Source organism: Elephas maximus, chromosome 1 (genome assembly GCF_024166365.1).
Source record: "Elephas maximus indicus isolate mEleMax1 chromosome 1, mEleMax1 primary haplotype, whole genome shotgun sequence".
In the NCBI taxonomy this organism is placed as follows: Eukaryota; Metazoa; Chordata; class Mammalia; order Proboscidea; family Elephantidae; genus Elephas; species Elephas maximus.
Window position 1 is genome coordinate 217008459 of NC_064819.1, and position 22779 is coordinate 217031237.

General features: G+C 38.8%; 1 protein-coding gene across 1 annotated transcript in view; it reads left to right on the forward strand.

Annotated features, from left to right (window-relative positions):
- The window catches only part of GRM1 (glutamate metabotropic receptor 1), a 485985-nt gene that overhangs the window by 141223 nt on the left and 321983 nt on the right, over positions 1-22779 (forward strand). The window contains exon 2 of the mRNA XM_049903091.1: positions 2845-3094. Coding sequence (XP_049759048.1) covers positions 2845-3094 — 250 coding nt within the window. The remainder of the gene's footprint in view (positions 1-2844; positions 3095-22779) is intronic.

The window sequence follows — 22779 nt, forward strand, 5'->3', positions numbered from 1 at the left end:
ACCTAACTACAAAGGGGCTGATTGGACACCGTAGTGGTAGGGGCCAAGTGGTGGCACTCAACAATTGACATAGACAAGGTGGATGTGATTACTGTAATGGACAAAGTTAAAGCAGTAATCAGAATATTCTGACTCATATGGATTTATGGCAACGGCTACTTAGTCGTGGTGCCCCTAGGAATTAAATAGATGGGGAATCTACCAAATATTTACTTGATCTGTACAAGTGGGAGAATTCTAGGTCAAGTGAACGACAGTCTAACTCAAATCACCAGAATAGAGAGTCACGGCCCCTCAATCAATTCCCAGACTTGGGCCAGCTTACAGACCCACCTTGAATGAAGGGAAGGCTGGATCTCCTTGAGGAAGGACTCCATTCCACTGCCAAGAACCTATACTGTTAATCTTTCTCCCAACCTTCCCCGTAGGAATCTACAGCCTTTTACAAGAGTGACTGTTCATTGGGGAAAAGGAAATAGTCAGATTTTTCAGGGATAACTGGATACTGGCTCTGAACTGACCCTAATTCCAGGAGACCCAAAACGTCACCATGGCCCACCAGTCAGAGTGGGGGTGTATAGAGGTGAGGTTACTAATGGAGACTTGGCTCAGATTTGGCTCACAGTGGCTCCATTGATTCCACGAACCCATCCTGTAGTGATTTTCCCAGTTCCAGAATGTATAATTGGAATAGATATGCTCAGTAACTGGAAGAACCCCCCAACATTGGATCCCTGACAAATGGAGTATGGGGCATTTTGATAGGAAAACCTCAGTGGAAGCCATTAGAGCTGCCCCACCTAAAGAAAATAGTAAACTAAAAGCAATATTGCATTCCTCAAGGGATTGCAGAGATTACTGCCACTATCATGTACTTGAAGGAGGCAGGGGTGGTGATTCCCATCACATCCCCATTCAACTCGCCTATTTGGCTGTGCAAAAAACAAGTGGATCTTGGAGAATGACAGTAGATTATCAAAAACTTAACCAGGTGGTGACTCCAATTACAGCTACTGTTCCAGATGTGATTTCATTGCTTGAGTAAATTAATATATCTCCTGGTACCTCATATGCAGCTATTGATCTGGCTAATGCCCTTTTCTCTATACCTGCTTCACAGAACCACCAGAAGCAGTTTGCTTTCAGCAGGCAAGGCCAGCAATATCCCTTCACTGTCCTACATTAGGCCTATATCAACTCTCCAACCCTAAGTCATAATTTAGTCCTCAGGAACCTCCTCCAACCAGTAAACAAAAGCCAGGAGTAAAGCACATTCTTTGGACCCAGGGTCCCTATGCTGAGAACCTCCTAGATCCAGGGGATGATTGGTGCCAAGATACACAGAGATCTACAAGGAACACCAGGTCCACAGATGTTGAAAGAAAACAGTGGCCTTCCCCCAGAGCCAACAGAGAAAGAAAGCCTTACCCTAGAGCTGGTGCCCTAAATTCAAACTTCTAGCCTCCTAAACTGTGACAGAATAAATTTGTTTGTTAAAGCCATCCACTTGTGGTATTTCTGTTATAGTAGCACACTAGATGACTAAGACACCCGGATTAGAGGAAATAATAACAGGAGGTTGAGGAACTGAGAAGAAAATGGTGTTGGATGGATCATCCACATTGATATCAAAATCCCCAAATTTGAGAAGAGGAGTAGGGATATTAAAAAATAAAATAAAACTGTTGTCATCAAGTTGATTCTGACTCATGGTGACCTCATGTGTTGCAGAGTACAACTGAGCTCCATAGGGCTTTCAAGGTTGTCACCTTTTGGAAACAGATTGCCAGGCCTTTCTTCCAAGGCATCTCTGAGTGGGTTCAAACCACCAATCTTTCAGTTAGTATTCAAGTGCTTAACTGTTTACTCCACCCAGGAATTCTAACTAGAGTAGGGATATAGAGGATACCAAACCAGAGGCAAAAATCTTCAGTGAAATATAGAGATGAAGAATTGGTAAAATGTGGTATTTGTTTTATCTCATTGATTTCTGTGAGTTTTTAGATTTTTTTTTAAGTGTATTTTTTTATAAGCCCATACTCACTGCCATTGAGCTGATTCCGACTCACAGCAATCCTACAGGACACAGTAGAACTGCCCCATAGAGTTTCCAAGGAGCAGCTGGTAGATTTGAACTTCCAGCCTTTGGTTAGCAGCCAAATGCTTAACCGCTGCACCACCAGGGCTCTGTATTTTATTATAGGAATGATAAAATCAAAATGAAAAATATAAGACGCAAATATTTCCTAATCCCATCACTTCATCAGAGGATGGTGGATTGTGACTAAGACCTTGCTGCTGCTCCTCACCTCCTGCTCTCTGGCTTGGCCAGGTGTTTTGATGCCTTGCTTACTCACTTTGCCTGGAAATGTTGCAGGTCTTTATATCAGCACGAGTGGCTGCCTCCTAACCAGGCAGCTAGCTCCAGCAAGCCCTCAAATGAATAGGCCTTCTCATTGTGCTGATTGACCTTCCTACCCCAATGTGCTGATCTCTCCTATATTGTTAAAATCTGGGACAACCAATATTAATCATCATTGTAAAATAGGACAACAGTCCTTTATTTCAAAAAACTTATTTCACTGTGGATGACCTAGCTGCAATAGTTTCACATCATTATCCTAGAGTTGATCATTTGATTATATTTGATTATTCTCTTTAACCCATCCAGATGGGAAATCAACTTCCTACCATTCCTCATCTCCCTTCAGTTCCAGTTATCCTTACAAATTATTTGGCAAGCCTGTCGCCTCCACTCCTTGTGACCAATGAATTCTTATTCCAGTTTTTTAGTGCTGTTGCTACCACGATTGTCTTGACAATCTGATGATTGTTTTTGGACAGGGAATTACGGAGAGAGTGGAATGGACGCTTTCAAAGAGCTGGCTGCCCAGGAAGGACTCTGTATCGCCCATTCGGACAAAATCTATAGCAATGCTGGGGAGAAGAGCTTTGACCGACTCCTGCGCAAGCTCCGAGAGCGGCTTCCCAAGGCTAGAGTGGTGGTCTGCTTCTGTGAAGGCATGACTGTCCGAGGACTCCTGAGCGCCATGCGGCGCCTTGGCGTGGTGGGCGAGTTCTCACTCATTGGAAGGTAAACTTCTCTTTCTTTCTCACATACATTGGCACACATGCTTGCTCTCACAAAACTGGGTTACCTGACTCCAAAAGGGGTGGGATGGGCTATAGTGAGCTGAGCATTAGTTCTTGGTCTCATTGATTGTGATGTCTTCTTGAGAGAAAGAGCAAAACAGAAAATGACAAGACAATGAGGTGATTTCAGAAGAATTTGGGAAGTTTTTTGTAGGGTAGGTCTTGTCCTGGAGAGTTATTCTTTATGTTTGTTTTTTTTTTTCCCTGAAGCAAATGCTATGTGTTAGTACTTCCTAAGCATAGAAATGTTAATGGTGCATTGATGAATGGAAGGCAACAGTGGAGATGGAAAATATATATTAAGATTTGAAATTTAGAGGGTTGGCTGAATACATGCATCGGAATTTTGGCACTTGGTAATACAATCTCCTGTAGTACTTACAGGACAGCTCGTAATGACATTTTTAGCATGTGATTTTTGTAATTGTAGGTGGTGGACTCCAAAACCTCTACTCTTTTTTGTAGGTAATATGTACGAACTTTTGTGGGAATAGATTTTCCATATCATTGTATTTTTTAGTGGGATTTTGTTTAATTTGCCACCTTGTAATACTGCATAAAGGAAGTGCTAAGTTTTTCCAAGGAACCTACTAAGAAGTTTACCTGAGTAAACTCATCTTGTAGATCTCTTTGCCTCCACCTACCTTGTCTATTGGCTAAAGCCCAATCATATATCCCACCCCACTGAAGTACCTCAACGACTGGTCCTCCTTGCTAGAAAACTGGTGTGGACATTCTCATGGCACCTTTCCTTTCTGTCCGTGAATTTGGGGTAATGACTGCAATAATAATAAGCCTAATTTTACCACCATCTAAAACTAGAAGCATCATAAGACTTTTGAGAAGAAGATAGTATAGAGCCAAGGTCAAAGTTTAATTCAATATTAGGGCAATGATTGAATTTGGTAAGATTGGCACACTGGCACAAAGTGCCATTTTGATGTCTTTAACATGAAACAGTTGGGTGCAGCTATTTAAAATGTTCAGAAGAAAGTAAATGTTTTAAGAAGGAATATTTAAAGAAGGAATGTTATTTCTTTTACTGAGTGGCAAGGATGTAAGCAGCATTGTTGAAGTGTTACACTAAATATGGCTCTTAATATATATACCAGGACAGATGGCATTCATATTCAGTCCTTTTAATTGCTTTTGTTAAATGACTGCCTTTATGATGGGTGCTTGTTTGGAAAAGTTCTCATGTTTATAATTTTCAAACAATAGCAATAGTCTGTTTTGCAAAATTCATTCTCTCTAATATTCCAAAAGAAGCTTTCTACCTGAGTTCTGGAGATCTTTAACAGATGTGACAAATATGTGAACTTTGGAATAGACTACCTAATTGTGAAATATAATTACCAGAAAATGCTGCAGCAAGTAATTGGAGTACTATATAAAGAACTCATCTTATCATCATTATTTAAAAGCTGGGCAAGGATGGTAATGTAAACCTGAGCGTCTCTGACTCTTGCTTACCTGCTCATAATGGAATTGAGCTCATGCAAATATTTCTAAGATTCTCACATGTACTTGCTTATTAAGAAGTCAGATACATACCATTGCTACACTCTATTGACATATCCTAGCGAACGATCATCATAAGGTACACCCAAGTTTCTGGGGACACTGCTCCCTGTACCAATGTTCACTGTCACTAATGCTTGGAGTCCCGGCGATGCCAAAGTTGTACCACAATCAGTGCTGTGGAAGGGAAGCACCTCTGCCTTTCTGGGCTACATCCTGCAAGGGGTCTTAGTGTGGTATCACCTTTTACTTCCATGTTAGAGCATTTTTTGGAAAACAGACTTTTTTATTCTTTGTTCACAGCTCTCCCTCCCTTCCGTGGGATGCAGATATGAGTCAATGGGGAGTCAAGCTAAAGACAAAGCCCAGTAGTGACATTATGCCATACTTAGAATTAATTCTCCCTCTTCTCATGGGATGAATTTTACCCAAAAGACCTTTCAGTCTCACAAGCTGATGGACATTTCATGGCCTTGTGTATCAGTTTCCCAGGGCTGTTGTAACAAAATACCACAAACTAGGTCTTTTAGAAGAAAAATTTATTGTCTTACAGTTGTGGAGATCAGGTGTTTGCTGTATTGATTCCTTCTGAGGGTTCTGAGACAGAAACTGCTCCATGCCTCTCTCCTAGCTTCTGGTATCTCCAGACATTCTTTGGCTTGCAGCTGCAGTGTCACATGGTGGCCTTCCTTTGTCTCTATGTACCTTTTTCTCTTTTATAAGGACACTAGTCATATACAATTAAGATTTATTTTATTCCAGCGAGACCTCATGGTAACCTAACCGGTAATATCTTCAAAGACTCTGTTTTCAAACAGGGTCACATTCACAGGTGTGTTAGGATTCAGCATATCTTTTTGGGGGACACAATTTAATCTATTATAGCTTGATTTTCCCATCTCCAGAGACATATCCAGAGGGATCCCAGTTCAATCTCAAGTTGCAAATTTTAGCTATGCTGGTAATGTTGTGGATATATCATCCTGTTTAAAGAGATTTAATCTACCAAATGACAATCTCTTTTAAGTTAAGGAGCCGCTTTTTACTTTCTTGGTAAAAAAAAAAAATAAAAATACATAATTCTGGTTGCTTCCAGGTTCACAAGAGTCATTGTGTAGTTGATATGGGCCTATTTTCAATGGAATCAAGTTAAGTAGATCATGGTATAGATTGCAGCAAAAGAGATTTTGTTAAAAAAATTTTGCCGTTGTTTTTAGTTGCTATCTAGTCAGCTCTGATTCATGATGACCTTATGTATAATAGAGTAAAATGTGGCCCAGTCCTGCACCATACTCATGGTCATTGGTATGTTTAAGTTCATTGTTTTGTCTACTATGTCAATCCATCTCAATAAGGGTTTCCCTCATTTTTGTAGGCCCTCTACCAAACTTGGGTTTGGTTTTTTTAGTTCTACCAAACATATCTTTTTCTAGCAAGTGGTCTTTCCTGATGATGTGTCTAATTTAAGCAAGTTAAAGTCTTGCCATCCTCACTTCTAATGAGCATTCTGTATTTCTTCTAAGACTGATTTGTTCATTCTTCTGGCAGCCCATGATATATTGAATATTCTTTGCCAATGCCACAGTTTGAATGTATTAATTCTGACCTCTTTTCTCATTATCCAACTTTTGTACAAATATGACATGATTGAAAAGACCATGGCTTGGGTCAGATGCAAAGTTAGAACTTCCTGAATAAAGACTAATATATGCCCTTGAAGTCATTCATGACTCTTCTTTTTGTTTACACTCCATCATGTGTTCCACTCTTCACAGACAAAGTAGCTCATCAAAATTATTTTATGAAAAGTACCTGGGAGTTTTGTCAAGCTCGTGTTTGGTTCATTAGAATATCTATTATTAATCCATTATCACATAATGATCACTTCGTCTGATTTCTTAACCCCATGTACACTGGGGTGGTTTTCCCCTGTTTTCATGTGGACAATGTAGCTAAATCATGATCCATTCTGAATTTTAAAGTTTGATCATCAGAATTTGAGCAGAAAAATATTTCTGATGAACGCAGGTCTCCTGGCAAATTCTTGAATTACCTTGTCGTTAGGTTCACTTTTCAGGCAGAGAAAAAAAGAAAAAGAAAAGTACCCTTGTGGATTTCAATCTAACCAACTGGGAAGAAATGCAGGGTGAAGTGAAAAATAAAGAACCTTGGAGGAAAGTAAGCATGTCATCTTAGAGTTCATAATAAACCATTGTTGTTAGGTGTCGTTGAGTCAGTTCCAAATCATAGTGAGCCTGTATACAGCAGAATGAAACACTGCCCTATCCTGGGCCATCCTCATAATTGTTGTTATGTTTGAGCCCAGTGTTGCAGCCACTGGGTCAGTCCATCTCATTGAGCGTCTTCCTCTTTTTTGCTGACCCTCTACTTTACCAGGTATGATGTCCTTTTCCAGGCACTGGTCTCTCCTGATAACATGTCCAAGGTACGTGAGAGGAAGTCTTGCCATCCTTGCTTCTAAGGAGAATTCTGGCTGTACACTTGTTCATTCTTCTGGCAGTCCATGGTTTATTCAATATTCTTTCCCAACATCATAATTCAACGGCACCAAGTCTTCTTGTTCTGTTGTTAGGTACAGTTGAGTCAGTTCCAACTCATAGCGGCCCTATGCACAAAAGAAGGAAACGCTGCCTGGTGCTGTGCCATCCTCACAATTTTTGCTATACTTGAGCTCATTGCTGCAGCCACTGTGTCAATCCATCTTGTTGAGGGTCTTTCTCTTTTTTGCTGACCCTCCACTTTACCAAGTGTGATGTCCTTCTCCAAGGACTGATCCCTCTTGATAAAATGTCCAAAGTATGTGAGATGTAGTCTTGTCATCCTTGCTTCTAAGGAGCGTTTTGGTTGTACTTCTTCCAAGACAGATTTGTTCGTTCTTTCGGCAGTCCATGATATATTCAATATTCTTCACCAACATCACAATTCAAAGGCTCCTGTTCTTCTTCAGTCTTCCTTATTCATTGTCCAGCTTTTGCATGCTTATGAGGTGTTTGAAAACTCCATGGCTTGGGTCAGGTGCACCTTAATCCTCAAAGTGAAATCTTTGCTTTTTAATACTTTAAAGAGGTCTTTTACAGAAGATTTGCCCATTACAATACGTCAAGTCGATTATGACTCATAGTGACCCTATAGGACAGAGTAGACAGGTTTGCCCCATGCAGTTTCCAAGGAGCACCTGGTGGATTCAAACTGCTGACCTTTTGGTTAGCAGCCATAGCTTTTAACCACTATGCTACCAGGGTTTCTGCCCATTACAATACTACATTTAATTTCTTGACTGCTGCTTCCATGGGCATTGATTGTGGATCCAAGTAAAATGAAATTCTTGACAACTTCAATCTTTTCTCCCTTTATCATGATGGTGCTTACTGATCAAGTTGTGAGGACTTTTGTTTTCTTTAAATTGAATTGTAGTCCTTACTGAAGGCTGTGGTCTTTGATGTTCATCAGTAAGTGCTTCAAGTTCTCTTCCCTTTCAGCAAGCAAGGTTTTGTTATCTGCATATTGCAGGTTGTTAATAGTCTTCCTCCAGTCCTAATGTGCTGCTAATCATAAGGTTTTCACTGGCCAAAATTTTTAGAAGTAGATCCCCAGGTCCTTCTTCCTAGTCTTTCTTAGTCTGGAAGCTTTGCTGAAACCTGTTCACCATGGGTGACCCTGCTGGTATTTGAAATAGTGGTGGCATAGCTTCCAGCATCACGGCATCACACAAGCCTCCACAGTATGACAAACTGACAAATGGGTGGTGGATGATAGGATAGGTACTGATATTATATCCATTTTCATGTATGGAGAAGTAAAGTAGCCTGTCAAAAAGTCCCACAGTACTGGAGCTGAAATTTGAACCCAGGCAATCTGACTCCAGAACTCACCCTCTTAACCTATGCTCTTAATTTGTACTATGTGTCAAGATATGATTGTTGTGTTTAAGAGATGTTGGTGTTAACCTTAGTTTCCACTCTCTTCCAGAGACTTATTTCGTTGTTTAGATTTACCTTAAACAAGGTTTCAGATTTTCCCAAAGGGAAAATCAGCTAAAGTATTTCCAGTGGGAACGTCATTTTAAATTTCTAATTATTCTTTAATCCTTTGAATCTTTTATTTCTCTCCTAGTATTAACTTTGTTTACATGAGAATTTAATAAAGGGGCCATTTAACCTCTTTTCAAGCTCACTTTTTTTTTTTTTTCATCTTAACATGGTTTATGAGACTACCATAGTATCATTCTCCCTTTGCACATCAGCTTATATCTATAGCACTATACTTACACAGAAGCCAGTTTGGAAAGTGTGAGTGGTATTTTTCTGAAATCCTAAGTCATAATTATTAAAATTCTAATAGCTTACTGATGAATTTGTTCTAATTCCTATATTCTTTTATTTGAAGAATGCAGGATGAACATAGTTTATGTGCATGAACATAGAATAATAGCTACTATTTATTGAATGTTAGATATGTACTAGGCTATTATATGTGATCTGTAGACCTAACAACAACCCTGAAAGGTTAAGAAAGTACACAAAATTACTAAATATTACTGTACTGAGTAAACTCTTTGGAGCTGTAGTGGTGCAGTGGTAAAGATCTCACCTGCTAACCAAAACGGCAGCAGTTCGAATCCACCAGCTGCTCCTTGGAAACCTTATGAGGTGGTTCTACTTTGTCCTATAGGGTTTCTATGAGTTGAAATCAACTCCACAGCAATGGGTTTACAAGTAAGTAAACATCTAATAAAGCTAATGAGGTCAATAACCTTCCGTTTTATCCCTTCTACCTACAGCATCCTAGCCAATCAAATTATAAGTATCTGGCCCTTACATTCCTGATGCCTATCTCTTATTGGTGTGTACTGTTTTATCTGTCATCTCTCCCAACTCTGTTACCTTATCATCCACTAGACCCACTTGACATTATCTGTTACTGCAGAGAACCCCCATTTATCTAAAATTTGATCCAGGAAAACCCTAATACCATGCTTCTTGAGTTGAAAGCACAGCAATCACATTAAACACATTCAAAAACTGTTCAGAATGGAGCAATTGCTGGACTTAGAAATGAGGCTATAGTTTTGTTTTAAAATAAATAAAATACTTTTTTGTTTACTATGTATTAATATTATTATTTTGCTTTTTTTATGTATTAATATTATTATTTTGCTTTTTTCCTCTAGAACTTAAATGCATATAGAAAGGTGGCCTCTATACCCTTGAAACATAAAGTGATAAACCATGGTGTTATATTTCATATGCTCACTTTTTTTTTTTTTAAATGAGAAATGAGATATTTTAAGTCCCATCTTTCCATTATGGAAAAAAATGGGGGAAAAAGTCTAAAGTTTGCACCCTTCAGGCAGAATTGCAACGTTTGTGTGTTTTAAAGTAAATGTGGACTTTCAATGAAGTGTGACATCCCTCAAAATGTTTTATAATCAGGAGGCAAGCAAGGCTGATGAGCATTTTCTGATGCATAATGGCCATGACTTACTGACCCAACGCCTGGCCCTGTCTTGGCTCCCAAGGGCAGAAAATGATTACAAACCTGCTGACAGCAGAAGCATAAGTAAGGCATGGCAGGCAGGGTGAGTGCCATGGGCACCTCTTGGGCAGGGGTGCTAATGAGCAGTTTCTATTGGCCATCCCAGTTTCCATCACCTGCTCTGAGAGATCATTCAGCAATTTAAAACTAATTGCCATAGGTGCTATTTTCTGTAGGTAGGCCCCTGGCTGACAAGCTATCCCTTCCTTAAAACACTTGCTGCAAAGGCAGATAAATGAGAGCTTTGTGGTAAATTATGCTGCTAGGAAAAGACAGAGGGAAGGAGAGCAGATTTAGTATAGAGTATTCTGGCCAAAAACTGATATTAAATGGACTTCGTTGTTACTTTTAGGTCCGTTGAGTCTGTTCCGACTCATAGTGACCCTATGTACAACAGAACGAAACACTGCCCGGTCCTATACCATCCTCATAACTGTTGCTATGCTTAAGCCCGTTGTTGCAGCCACTGTGTCAGTCCGTTGAGAGGCTTGCTCTTTTTCGATGACCCTCTACTTGACCAAGCATGATGTCCTGCTCCAGGGACTGATTCCTCCTGATAACATGTCCAAAGTATGTGAGATGTAGTCTCGCCATTCTTGCTTCTAAAGAGCATTCTGGCTATACTTCTTCCAAGACAGACTTATTCATTCTTTTGGCAGTCCATGGTATACACTCAATATTCTTCGCCAACACCACAATTCAAAGGCCTCAATTCTTCTTCAGTCTTCCTTATTCATCATCTGGCTTTCGCTTGCCTATGAAGCGGTTGAAAATACCATGGCTTGAGTCAGGAGCACCTTAGTCGTCAAAGTGACATCTTTGGTTTTTAACACTTGAAAGAGGTCTTTTGCAGCAGATTTGCCCAGTTCAATGTGTTGGATAGTGACCGGTATTTTGAATACAAATTCTCAGCCACAGAAATGCTTAGCATTTCCACAGTGATTGGGATAACTGGTTTATATTAATGTTGTTAATTGTTGTCAGGGACGGATTACCCAATAAGCAAGGTATGCACAGGATTACTTGTGCTTACTTACTAATCTGTAGTGCACAATTTCACTTGTTTTTGAGCACATCAAAGATGTGGTAAAACCCATGTGAAATTGTGCACTGCAGATTGGTAAGTAAACACAAGTAAGGCCATGCATACCTTGCTTAATGTAACCCCGTGACTGAGTACCCCCCTTACTGGTTAATCCATGCCTGATTGTTGTTGTTAGGTGGGGTGGAGTTAATTTTGATTTATAGCAGTTCTACCCATGTAGACAGAGTAGAACTACTCCATAGGGTTTTCTAGGCTGTTACCTTTAGAGGAAAACCCTCGTGGGTTTAAGAGCTATGGCTGCTAAACAAAAGGTCAGGAGTTCAAATGCACCAGGTGCTCCTTGGAAACCCTATGGGGCAGTTCTACTCTGTCCTTTAGGGTTGCTATGAGTCAGAATTGACTCACCGGCAATGGAATTTTTTTGTGTGGGGGGGAGATTAATCTTTACAGGAGCAGATCTCTAGCTGTTTTCTCCTACGGAGTGACTGATAGGTTGAAACTGCCAACCTCTCTGTTAGCAGCTGAACATTTAACCGTTGTGCTATTTAGTCTCCTTGTATTAAAGTTGTTGTTAGGTGCTGTCAAATAAATTGTTTATACCAACACTTACTCCCACCTTGTTTCAGACTGTGGACCTCTGAAAACAGAAAAACTCCACCATCATGGTCTCTGCTTGCCTTTAAGCTATTAGAAACACTGAAGAAAAGGATTTCATGTGCCTTCTAGGTCTGTAAGGCACGGGCTTAACATGGATGAAAAAGGAGGCCATTGTGATTCAGCCCAATTTGTCCCTGAGGTTGATCAAAGACAATAGGGAGTTTATCCTGATACAGTTTTTCATCCTTATGACAGCTGATTCCCAACCTGGCTGCCCCTCAGAATCAGTAAGGGAGCTTCAAAAATACAGATTCCAGGCCCTCAGCCCACACCATCAATAGAATTTCTTGGTGAGGGACTTTGGGTGTTCTTCTTTAAACAACAACAACAAAAACATGTCAGATGAGTTATCTCTATGCTATGACGTCTAGCTCAGGGTTTTGCACCCAGGGGTGCTCACTACGAATGAATTTATTACATGGTATACATGAAAGGGAACAAGAAATGAAAAGTTTAATCTGTGCCTGTTATTCCACCATTTTAGTAGTTCTGTGTTTTATTTCTTAAAATTTCTTTGCCTTTGAGATTTTCATTTAAAGTACAGATCTGAGAGTAGTAAATAATACCATTAATAATAATAATAATAAATACTATTTGCAGCTTTGCTTATTTCCTCTGTTTCTGTCTTTTCCTGCTGCCTAACTATCTTAGTTACTCAAGGCTGCTGTAATGAAAAATACTGCTAATGGGTGATTGTAAAGAACAGAAATTTATTGTTTGAGTTTTGGAGGTTAGAAGTTCAAATCACCATTCAATCCATAATACTGGCCTGTTGACCTGGTCCCTGAAAACAGTCATAACTCATTTTTCAGACTCCCATTATGTACAGTTGCTATGTTTAAAGGTGTTCCACATTTCTCTGAGGCTTTGTTCAATCTTCATTCTATTTTCTCTCTGTTCTTCGGATTGTGTAATTTATATCAATCTATCTTCAAGATTTTTTCTTCTGCCAGTTAAAATTTACTGTTGAGCCCTTTTAGCAAACTTTTTCATTTCATTTATTGTATTTTCCAACTTCCAAATTTCTTTTTGGTCCTTTGAAAAAATTTTTTTTATCTCTTTATTGATATCTTGTATTTGAATATCATTATATCTATCATATCTTCTTTTCCTTCTGTAAGCATGCTCTTTAGTTCTTGAACCTGTGTATAATGGATACTCGACAGTCTAGTTTATCTGATTTCTAGTCCTTTTCACAGATTGTTTATGTTACTTAATTTTTTTATGTGTATGAGTGACATCTTTCTGACTCTTTGCGTGGCTCTTTGTTGTTGTTGTTGAAAACTAGACATTGTAGATAATATATTGTAGACATACTGACTCCTTTCCCTCTGTCTAGGGCTTGTTTCTGTTATTGTTTGTTTGCTTATTTGTTTTGTAACTTGACTAGCCTATCTTTCCTGAAGTCTATTTCCCTAGCAAGTAAAGCATTTGGTGTTGCCCCTGGGAGGGTGCAGCCTTGGGTGTGTGCATAGTCACCCTGGATGACAGTAGATATAGCAGGGCTCTCTTTGGCTGTCTTCTTCGTGATCACTCTGTTAAGCTGTCTGCCTCATTTGTTGTCACACCTAGGCTTCACTAATTACTGGCAGTTTGCTCTATTGTTTTAGACAATGCTTTATAGGGCTCAAATTTCTCCACTTTATTGCTGTTTCTAGCTGCCACTGAATTGGCCTCCTGACTCAAGGTGAACCCTGAGTCATGGTGACCCCATGCACAAGGGCATCAGATCATTGTGATCCACAGTGTTTTCTTTGGCTGATTTTCTGAGGTAGATCACCAGGCCATTCTTCTTAGTCTGTCTTAGTCTAGAAACTGCACAGAAACCTGTTCAGCCTCATAACAAAATGCAAGCCTTCACTGACAGTTGGGTGGTGGCCGCACTGGCTGAGAATCTAACCTGGGTCTCCAGCATGGAAGATGAGAATTCTACTACTGAATCACTACTGCCCTCAAATTTGTCTGTGGTTCTCTCTTGATTCCATTAGAAGAGAGTATTAACCATTCCATTAACACCCTTAGTGACCATTATAATTACATCACCACACCTGGGTAATCCAGAATAACATCCTTATTTTAAGGTCAACTGATTATCAAACTTGACTCTATCTGTAACATCAGTCTCCCTTCACCATGTAACCTAGCATATACACAGGTTCCATGGACTAGAACCTTAACATCTTTGGGGATGCGGGGGACCATTATTCTGCCTACAACACAATGGAAGGCTGAAAGAAAAGATGACAGGCAGTAGCTGTGAAAAAAGCAAGGTAAAGAAAGGAATTTTGTGGAAGGATGAGGGGAGACTCAAGGGGTTGATAAGTTGAGAGATTTATTAAAAAGAAATCATTTTGAAGTTATAAGAGAAGTAAACCAAAAACACCAAACCTGTTGCTGTTGACTCAATTCTGACTCGTGGCAACCGCGTATATTACAGAGTAGAACTGCTCCATAGGATTTTCTTGGCTGTAATGTTTATAGGAGCAGTTGCCAGGCCTTTCTTTTTCAGCATCACTGGATGGGTTTGAACTGCCAAAGTTTCAATTAGCAGCTGAACATAAACCGCTTGCACCACCAAGGGATCTGTAAGAGAGGTAGGTAACAGATAATGGAGTAAGATCTTAGCATGGTGATATTCAGTGTCGGGTATGGGAGGTTGCTACATTTCTTCAGGGATTTATGTGAGCCTTGGAGAGAAGATGAGTGGTTTGATTAAAAGAGTACTTGGTCAATTTATTAAATTCTTGGCATTGGTTTTTGTCATTATATTAACTTTAAAGTTATTTTAAATAAAAAATTGAAGAGGTTTAACATTTCATACTTTTCAGAGATAGACATGGGTTCAGAAGGGTGGAGTAACACTGACAACTTGATGGATGAGATAGGTTCATGAATAAATGTGTGAGGACTGAATTTTGGAAGGAGCAGCAACACTTATTCCACTGACCTAGGTGGGTAAGAGAATGGTTAGTTGAAACTTTACAGAGGCTTTGGTGGTGAAGGACTTGGGGACGGGAAGTGTTCCAATATGGCAGTTCTTCCTTCCAGAAAGCCATGGACCCTTGGAAACCTTAATCCATCTCTCTTTGAAGATAAACTAATTTTGATAGATAACAAGTTAATCAAAACCCATTGCTTTCATCCATTCTATGTAGTAAAATAAACAACCCTTTCTCATTGGTAGATTATTGCAGGGATTTAGCTCAGCTTTGTGGAATGGTTGACAATTGCCCAACATAATTTTTTTCCTGGTGCTCACCCAGAGTCCTAGTTCTAGCTAACACAAATCTCAGGTCTCTTCATATATTTGGGAGAGACTGGATACTTGCTTTTTATCTGACAGCCCTTAGAGATGATCAGCTTCTAAATAATTTTAAGATAATATTGGAAGTTGGAAAAAGCATTACCTGAACATGTCTTTTCAGTAATTTTTAACTTTTTTCTCTAGTAGTAGTTTTTTCCCTCACATGTATATTCCCTAGGAATTGCAATAGGCATTTTTTTTTTCCAAAATATAAAGGTAGCTTCAGGGATTTGTGGAAGCACTGCGTAGTAACTAGGGAGTACGATAGAATCTCAAGGGCTGCTGTGTTTGGCCTTCCTCTCTAGTGAGATATATAGAAATCTTTTTCCCTTCCTTGCTCACCAAATGTAGCACATTGTAGAGTTATTAAAATTCACTATAGTCAGTGCCTGTGGCACTGCAAACCCAGCTAAAAGTCAAGGGAGCATGGAATTGCAAAAAATTGTCTCAGTAAAGAGATACAGAAGAGTAACTTGCTTTCATGTTTGCCAAAGTAGAAGTATAATATTGAAAATTATGTAATCAATGTCCTGATCTTGGTCACTATTTCCTACTGGAAAAATTTATATTCATTGTTATGAAATCACTTAATGAAACTTACAATTTCAAAAGGGCAGCCAAGAGTTCATTAGCTATGTTTTAGGTTATTAAGGATGAGTACACTTGTATTTCTAAGGTTTTGTGACTTGCGTTTTCTGAGAAAAGGGAAAGGTGTTTGCTGAACCCAGCTTTCTGTAGACAAAGACTTGTGAAATGCAAATAGGTTCCATCTACCTGAGATCTTGTCATCTCAAAGCTTAATTGGGGGGAGAATCTGCTTCCAAACTCAACTCAGTGGCTGTTGCCAGCCCTCAGGTTCTCGCTGGCTGATTGTTGCAGATATTAGTTACTTGCCGTATGTGCCACTCCATAGGGCAGCTCACAACATGGCATCTGGTTTCCCTCAGAGTGAGCCAGGGAGAGGGAGAGAAAGAGGGAGAGAGAGAGAGAATGGGAGAGGGTGAAAGCACATTAAAAAAAAAACCCGCTGCTGTCGAGTCGATTCCAACTCATAGCGACCCTAGAGTAGGACTGCGCCATAGAGTTTCCAAGGAGCGCCTGGTGGATTTGAACTGCTGACTTCTTGGTAGGCAGCCATAGCACTTAACCACTACGCCACCAGGGTTTCCAAAAGCACATTAGTCATGATCTTTTTGTAATTTAGCCCAGTGCAAGTAAAAGCAACAGATGCCCACTCCACACCAGGAAAAGCTGAAGGAATCGCAAAGGAAAAAGAGAAAGAATAGCTGTCTTCATTATCCGAAGTATTGTGTTGTGGGAGAGGGATTAGCCTTGTTTCATGTGGTTCTGAAGCGCAAGAATGAGACAAATAGAAAGGAATTACAGAAAGTCAGATTCCTACAATTCAAGGAAACAGACTAGAATTCTGAAATGGAATGAACTGTGTTATAAGGCTGCGAGATTCTTGTTGCTGGTGGAAACTTTTAAATAGAGGTCTAAAATCACTTGCTAAAGAAAAGGCTATAAGTAATAAGAGACAGGTGGAGTGAAATAACAGTAAATATATCCAATTCTATGGCTTCTATAAATGTAGAACATTTGAGACTGATCTTAGGTGTTAATGACAGTTGTATGATACTCAATCCTCCAAATTTCCCTAATGAAGGTATTAGCAGTTTTATTCCACGCTTGACTTCTCCGAGCTATATTTTGGATCTAATTTTACATTTGTCCTTCCCATTTGACCATAATCCCTGGTGGCAGAGTGGTTAAGCATAGGGCTGCTAAATGAAAGGTTGGAGGTATGAACCGCTCTAGCTGCTCTGCAAGAAGAAGATGTGGCCGTCTGCTCCTGTAAAGATTACAGCCTTGGAAACATATCCGAGCACTTCTCCTACTCTCTGTGAGTCGGAATTGACGGCATTGGGTTTGGTTTTTGAATATTTTATGACTGAATCTGAGCTTTTTTTCATCTGGAAACATTAAGTATTTGGCCTCAGGTCTGTAACTTAGTTTCCTGATGCAACACCTGGAGAAGAGGCAGCAAAGTAAGTAAGCTCTCTATGTCTGACCTTTAGACAATTGTTCTAATTTATGATTTCCTAACCCCAGCCTGGTGGAGTAACAAGAACTGACATGTATTCCCACTGAGACTCTCCCTGACAACTCACAGGCGGCTGGAAGAATAGGCTGAGTCACTTTTGTTAATCTTAAAAATTTTAGGTTCACTTCATTCTCTTTCTGCTCGGTATGTTCTGAAAATAGTTTGGACATGTTACATTTCTTCTCTTCTGGGATACCATTAAATGTGTATTTTCAAAAACTGGGCTTTTATTTTCTGTATAGCTGAATGCATATATTTTTCCATATGCTAGATCACCCTAAGTTTCTAGCATTCAGTTTCAGAACTTTTATATCACATTTACATCTGCTGTTGACACATTTACAAGTATTCTAAGGTGGATAACTAATGAGTGATATTTTGAAAACGTTAACGTTATTCCTTTCTCGGTTTTCATTATTTCCATGGCAGCTGAATTTGTTTTCACTGCTGCTGTTGTTGATGGTATTTTTTCATTTTGGGTTTGACCATGTCTTATCCCTGGTTTGAGAAATACATTTTAAAGCAGAGTTGTAACCAAGATAAATGCCTGTGAAAGACCACTCTCTCATAGTCATATGAGTATCCCTTCTTATAGGTCTACAGAAGAAATGACTGGTGTTTTACAACCAGGCCACAGAACTCTTCCCCTTTGTGCATTATTGTAATAAAGTTTATTTTTTAAGGAAGGTTTTAGATTTACAGAAAATTTTCAAGGATAGTTCAGAGAATCCTCATAACCAGTCCTCAGTTTCGGGTATTATTAACATGGATTAGTGCGGTACACTTGCTACAATTAAATGAACCAATATTCAAGCATTATTATTAATTAAAGTCCATACTTTATTTTAATTTTTAAATTAGTTTTTACCTAATTTTCTTTCTCTTTTTTAGGATCTAATTCAGGATACCAAATTACATTTAATTGTCAGGTCTCCTTAAGCTCCTCTTGGCTGTGACCCATCAAAAAAAAAAAAAAAACAACTGTTGCCATCGAGTTGATTCCAACTCAAAGCAACCCTACAGGACACAGTAGAACTGCCCCATAGGGTTTCCAAGGCTATAATCCTTATGGAAGCAGACCACCACATCTTTCTCCTATGGAGCAGGTGGTAGGTTTGAACAGCCAGTCTTTTGGTTAGCAGCTGAGCACTGAACCGCTATGCTACCAGGGCTCCCTCTTGGCTATGACGGTTTCTCAGACTTCCCTTGTTTTTTGATGACTTTCATGGTTTTAAGGAGTATAGGTGAGATATTTCATAGAATGTCCCTCAAGTGGCATTTGTCTGATAGCTTTCTCATGATTAAACTGGGGTTACGAGTTTTTGGTAGTAACATCACAGAGATGAAGTGCTGTTATCATATTATATCAAGGGTAGATACTATCAACAAGAGTGGTAACTGTTGGAGCTAACCTTGGTCACTTACTTTTTGTATGTTAAAAAAAAATCTGCTCAAATAAAGGTCATTCTTATTTGCATACCAAATGTCTATGCAGACATTGCATTTATGCATTCATGTTTGAGATTATCTGCTATAGACCAACTTTCCCACTGTTTCATTATGTACACCACCCACTGACACTGCTTAATGTGAAGCTGGGTAAGGGGCAGCCCTGTGATTTTGATTCAAAGCCATCCATGCACCCAAGAAAGGAGTCTCATATGGGCTGGAGGTATAGGAGTGAAAGTGAGCATCGAATGTAATGGCCTGGAAGAAGGTCTGTGGGATAAAGACAGTGGTCATAACTCAGACATGTGGGCTCTTAATCTTGGAATAATCTACAGTATCAGACTATAGTCCGAATTATATGAATTGAGAGAATAGAATGTATTAAAGAAAGTAAAAGTGGGCACTCTCATGTGCACATACCTGTGTGCTCAGGACCAACACCTGGGGCCGCAACCTGGCTCTAAGACAGCAAGGCTTATTTCAGACCCCACTGCCTGGAATGCACTGGCTGCCTGGGAAATGATGGGGCTGGTCTGCATCTGCAGAGAGATGATTTCAGTGACCCCAGCTAAGCATAAGGAGAATGAATGGGCTAGTACCAGTAAGGTGTGAATAGACTGAACATCTTATCATTTATTTACATGAGAGGACGTTGAAGAACAGGACACCCACTGTTTAAATTGTACGGAGTCAGTAGCGTGCCCAGAGTTAGAACTCAAAACTTTCAATTTTTCTATTCTTTATTCCTTCCCTTATCTTTGAAGGCTTTTTTTTTTAAGTCTCCATAGGCTAATTATTTACATTTTCTATTATTTTTAACTTTAAGTCATATTTATTTTACCCAGACAATCTATTTTTACTGTTTTTAGCATTATAGGACCAAATCATAGAAAGTCTTCACCAGATTTTGTTGCTGTTTATAGGTACCAAATTTTCCAATTAAGCATTAGCTTATTTCCATTGGTGATAAAAAGGCAAAATGAAGCTTCGGTTTATTTCCTTTGATTACGCAAGAGGTAAAAATGATCTTCATGAATTCTCAGACCATGAGGTATGCTTAGAGGTTTATCTCTCTTAAAACCTGAAGAACATATGTTTTTTTGTTTTTTTTTAAATCCCCTTCCACACACAAAGCAAATTAAATCTTAGAACTCTTCAGGGGAATAAATGTGAAATACATATTGTGTGAGGTGATATTAGTTGATGGGATTCCTTTCTTCTCATTGTATTGTAAGAAAGAACTAATGTTTCTTCTTTTCTTTCCTAGTAGTTTTACAACTCATAATTCTTTTCATGTTTTCTTTTTTCTTCTACAGAAATGGACATCCAAATGTCATGAACTTAAACTTTATTAAAATTGGTTTTCTTCATAGGAGCTTTCTTACATTCTCATGATTTACTCTTTTTAGCCTGATTATTCTTTTAATATGTTGTATTTTAGGTTTAAAATGATCTAATAAAATAATGCTACACCAATATGTGACCTGAAGCAAATTTGAACTCTTGAAAAAGAACTCACTTTCAATGAGTATTTTAAAAAGTAGACCTTTCTGATTAGCTATAATTATAATGGTAAACCAAAAACCCATTGCCATCAAGTCAATACTGATTCATTGCAACCCTACAGGACATATTGCAGACTGCTACATATTTCTCCCCCAGAGCAGCTGGTGAATTTGAACTGCTGACCTTTTGGTTAGCAGCCAAGCGCTTAACCACTGTGCCTAGTTTAACTAGAAATAACCCCAATGTGATAACACACTTAAAACCCATATGAATATGAAATGTGTAATTATAATAAAACATCTTCTCTGGAGCATTTAAGCCAAGGAAGGGATGACAGTATTCTCACTGACTGTCAGCGAAGGATAATTCACAATAGCACACCTCGGGTACACAAATAGATGTGCAGTGCGCCTGGATAACAAATGCATTTCTGCAAGCAATTGCAGTGAATACAGAATGAGCTTAGAAGGAGGCTAGGAAACTTGAAATGTTCACACATAACTTGCCACCTCTTAAAAAAAAATCCACAAACTCTCCAAAGAGTAATGGTGAGAAGCGAAGTGTTTGAAGCCTTGAATAATGAAGCCTGCATGATAACTTCAGTTCACTAAACAAAATATGTCTTAAGTCATCGCCTAAGTTATGAACATATTTAGGATCAAGAATATAACCCAAAATAACTTTGTTTTTTAAGTGAGAAAACAAAGGAATAATAATAAAAAAAAAGATCTATATCCCCAACTCATCAGTGTGTGGAATCCAAGTTCACTCTGTCATGATCATTGCTACGTTTCCAATACATCTGCAGCACTTGGTATATAATTGCCACATAATCATTTCTGAAGGAAAAATATTAGTAGAGACTGAATTATTGCAGAATGTTAGAATTTCATAGGCTGATTCAAAATATCATTATAGCTGAAGTCATCAGTTTCTCGCTTCTCCTAACCCACTAAGCAAGTAAAGTAGTTTTATCTTTTTATCCTTGCTTTGTCAAATTTACCAAGGACTAAATGTGTGAATCTTGTAGTAGGTGATACAAGGAGGTGGATAAATATAGGGTCAGGATGACTGACAAGGATAATCAATTAGTAATCATTTTTGAGTAGGAGTTAGTTATTAAATAAAAGCAGGAAAGAAAGAATGCAGTTAATAGAATGATATAGAAGATTGTTCTTGCAACACACAGTGGTAGAATTGTAGGAATATAAAAGAAGCAAAGAGATTATTAAAAAGGAAAAGCGATTGAAAGAGATTATTGTTTTAGTCATAAGAAAGTTGTGAAAGGTTATATCAAACATTTCCATAGCTTACCCAAGAAATCTTCATTTTATTAGTGCTAGAGAAACTGATTGGAAATAGCATAAAAATTATTGGTCTACTCTGTTATTGTAAACTTTAATCTTCTAGCCCACATTTCATTTTTGTAAAGTATGCTTTAAAAATTCTTTCATAGTAAATCATAAAATTTTATGGTACAAGGTTTGCACAAAGATTTATTTCATTAATAAGCAGGAAAGACAAGAAGCTTGATTACTGGAGTGTTTTTTCCTCTAGCAAACCGTTTTTCTCTGAAATATATTTTCTAGAGTTCTCCTTAGTAGAATTTCCAAATGACAGGTGGGGGAGACTTTTCCTGTTTTGAATTAGCTTTGATTGCAAGAAATTAGCTAATTTCGCTCCTCAGTCCCCCCACCCACATCAGTTACAGCTGTACATGCAGCATTATCTGAATTGGAAATATACTTCAAGAAAATCATTCTTTTGCTTGTCCTATTAGGAGAACAGGCAAATCACTAATGGCAACAATTGCTTGCCCTTTCCTGTTGCTCTCTAAATACAGCACTTGACAAAACTCTGTATAAATGTATCTTAGACTTTTGGGTATTAGCTTGTCAGTGTAGGAGCCATTCTCAGAAAAACATCTACTTAGCTTTTCCAAATGGAGTACCATCTTTAGCCTTCTAGGTTTTAATATCAATTTTTTTTGACTGGATAAGAGTGAGACATGATAGCTGACAATTTGAAACAAGTCACACATGCTGGGGATTAAACCAGTAGAACATTCCACTTTAATGCTGTCTTTGGAGAGAGACACTAACCAGTGACTAAGTGCCCTAGGCAAACTGAATATCAGTATTTCCTAGTAAAATTCTTAATAAAAATACCTGCTTTATCATATTGATTAGGGTATGAGTTTGGCTACTACGATAGAGATCAAACTAATGCTTAACAGTCTGGAGGTAGGCAGGTCAGGGCTGGTAGGGCAGTTCTACATGAGGTCTTTTAGAGATTTAGGCCCCTTCTGATTTGCTGTTCCATCATTCCCTCTGATGGTGTTCTCATTTGCAGGGTTCAAGATGGCTCACTACCCCATCCTTGTTCCAGTCAATGGAAAGAGAAAAGGAGACAAGTGGAGACACCCCCACTTCCTTTAAAAACAGTACAAGAAAGTTGTATACTTTCATTACTTTTGCATACATC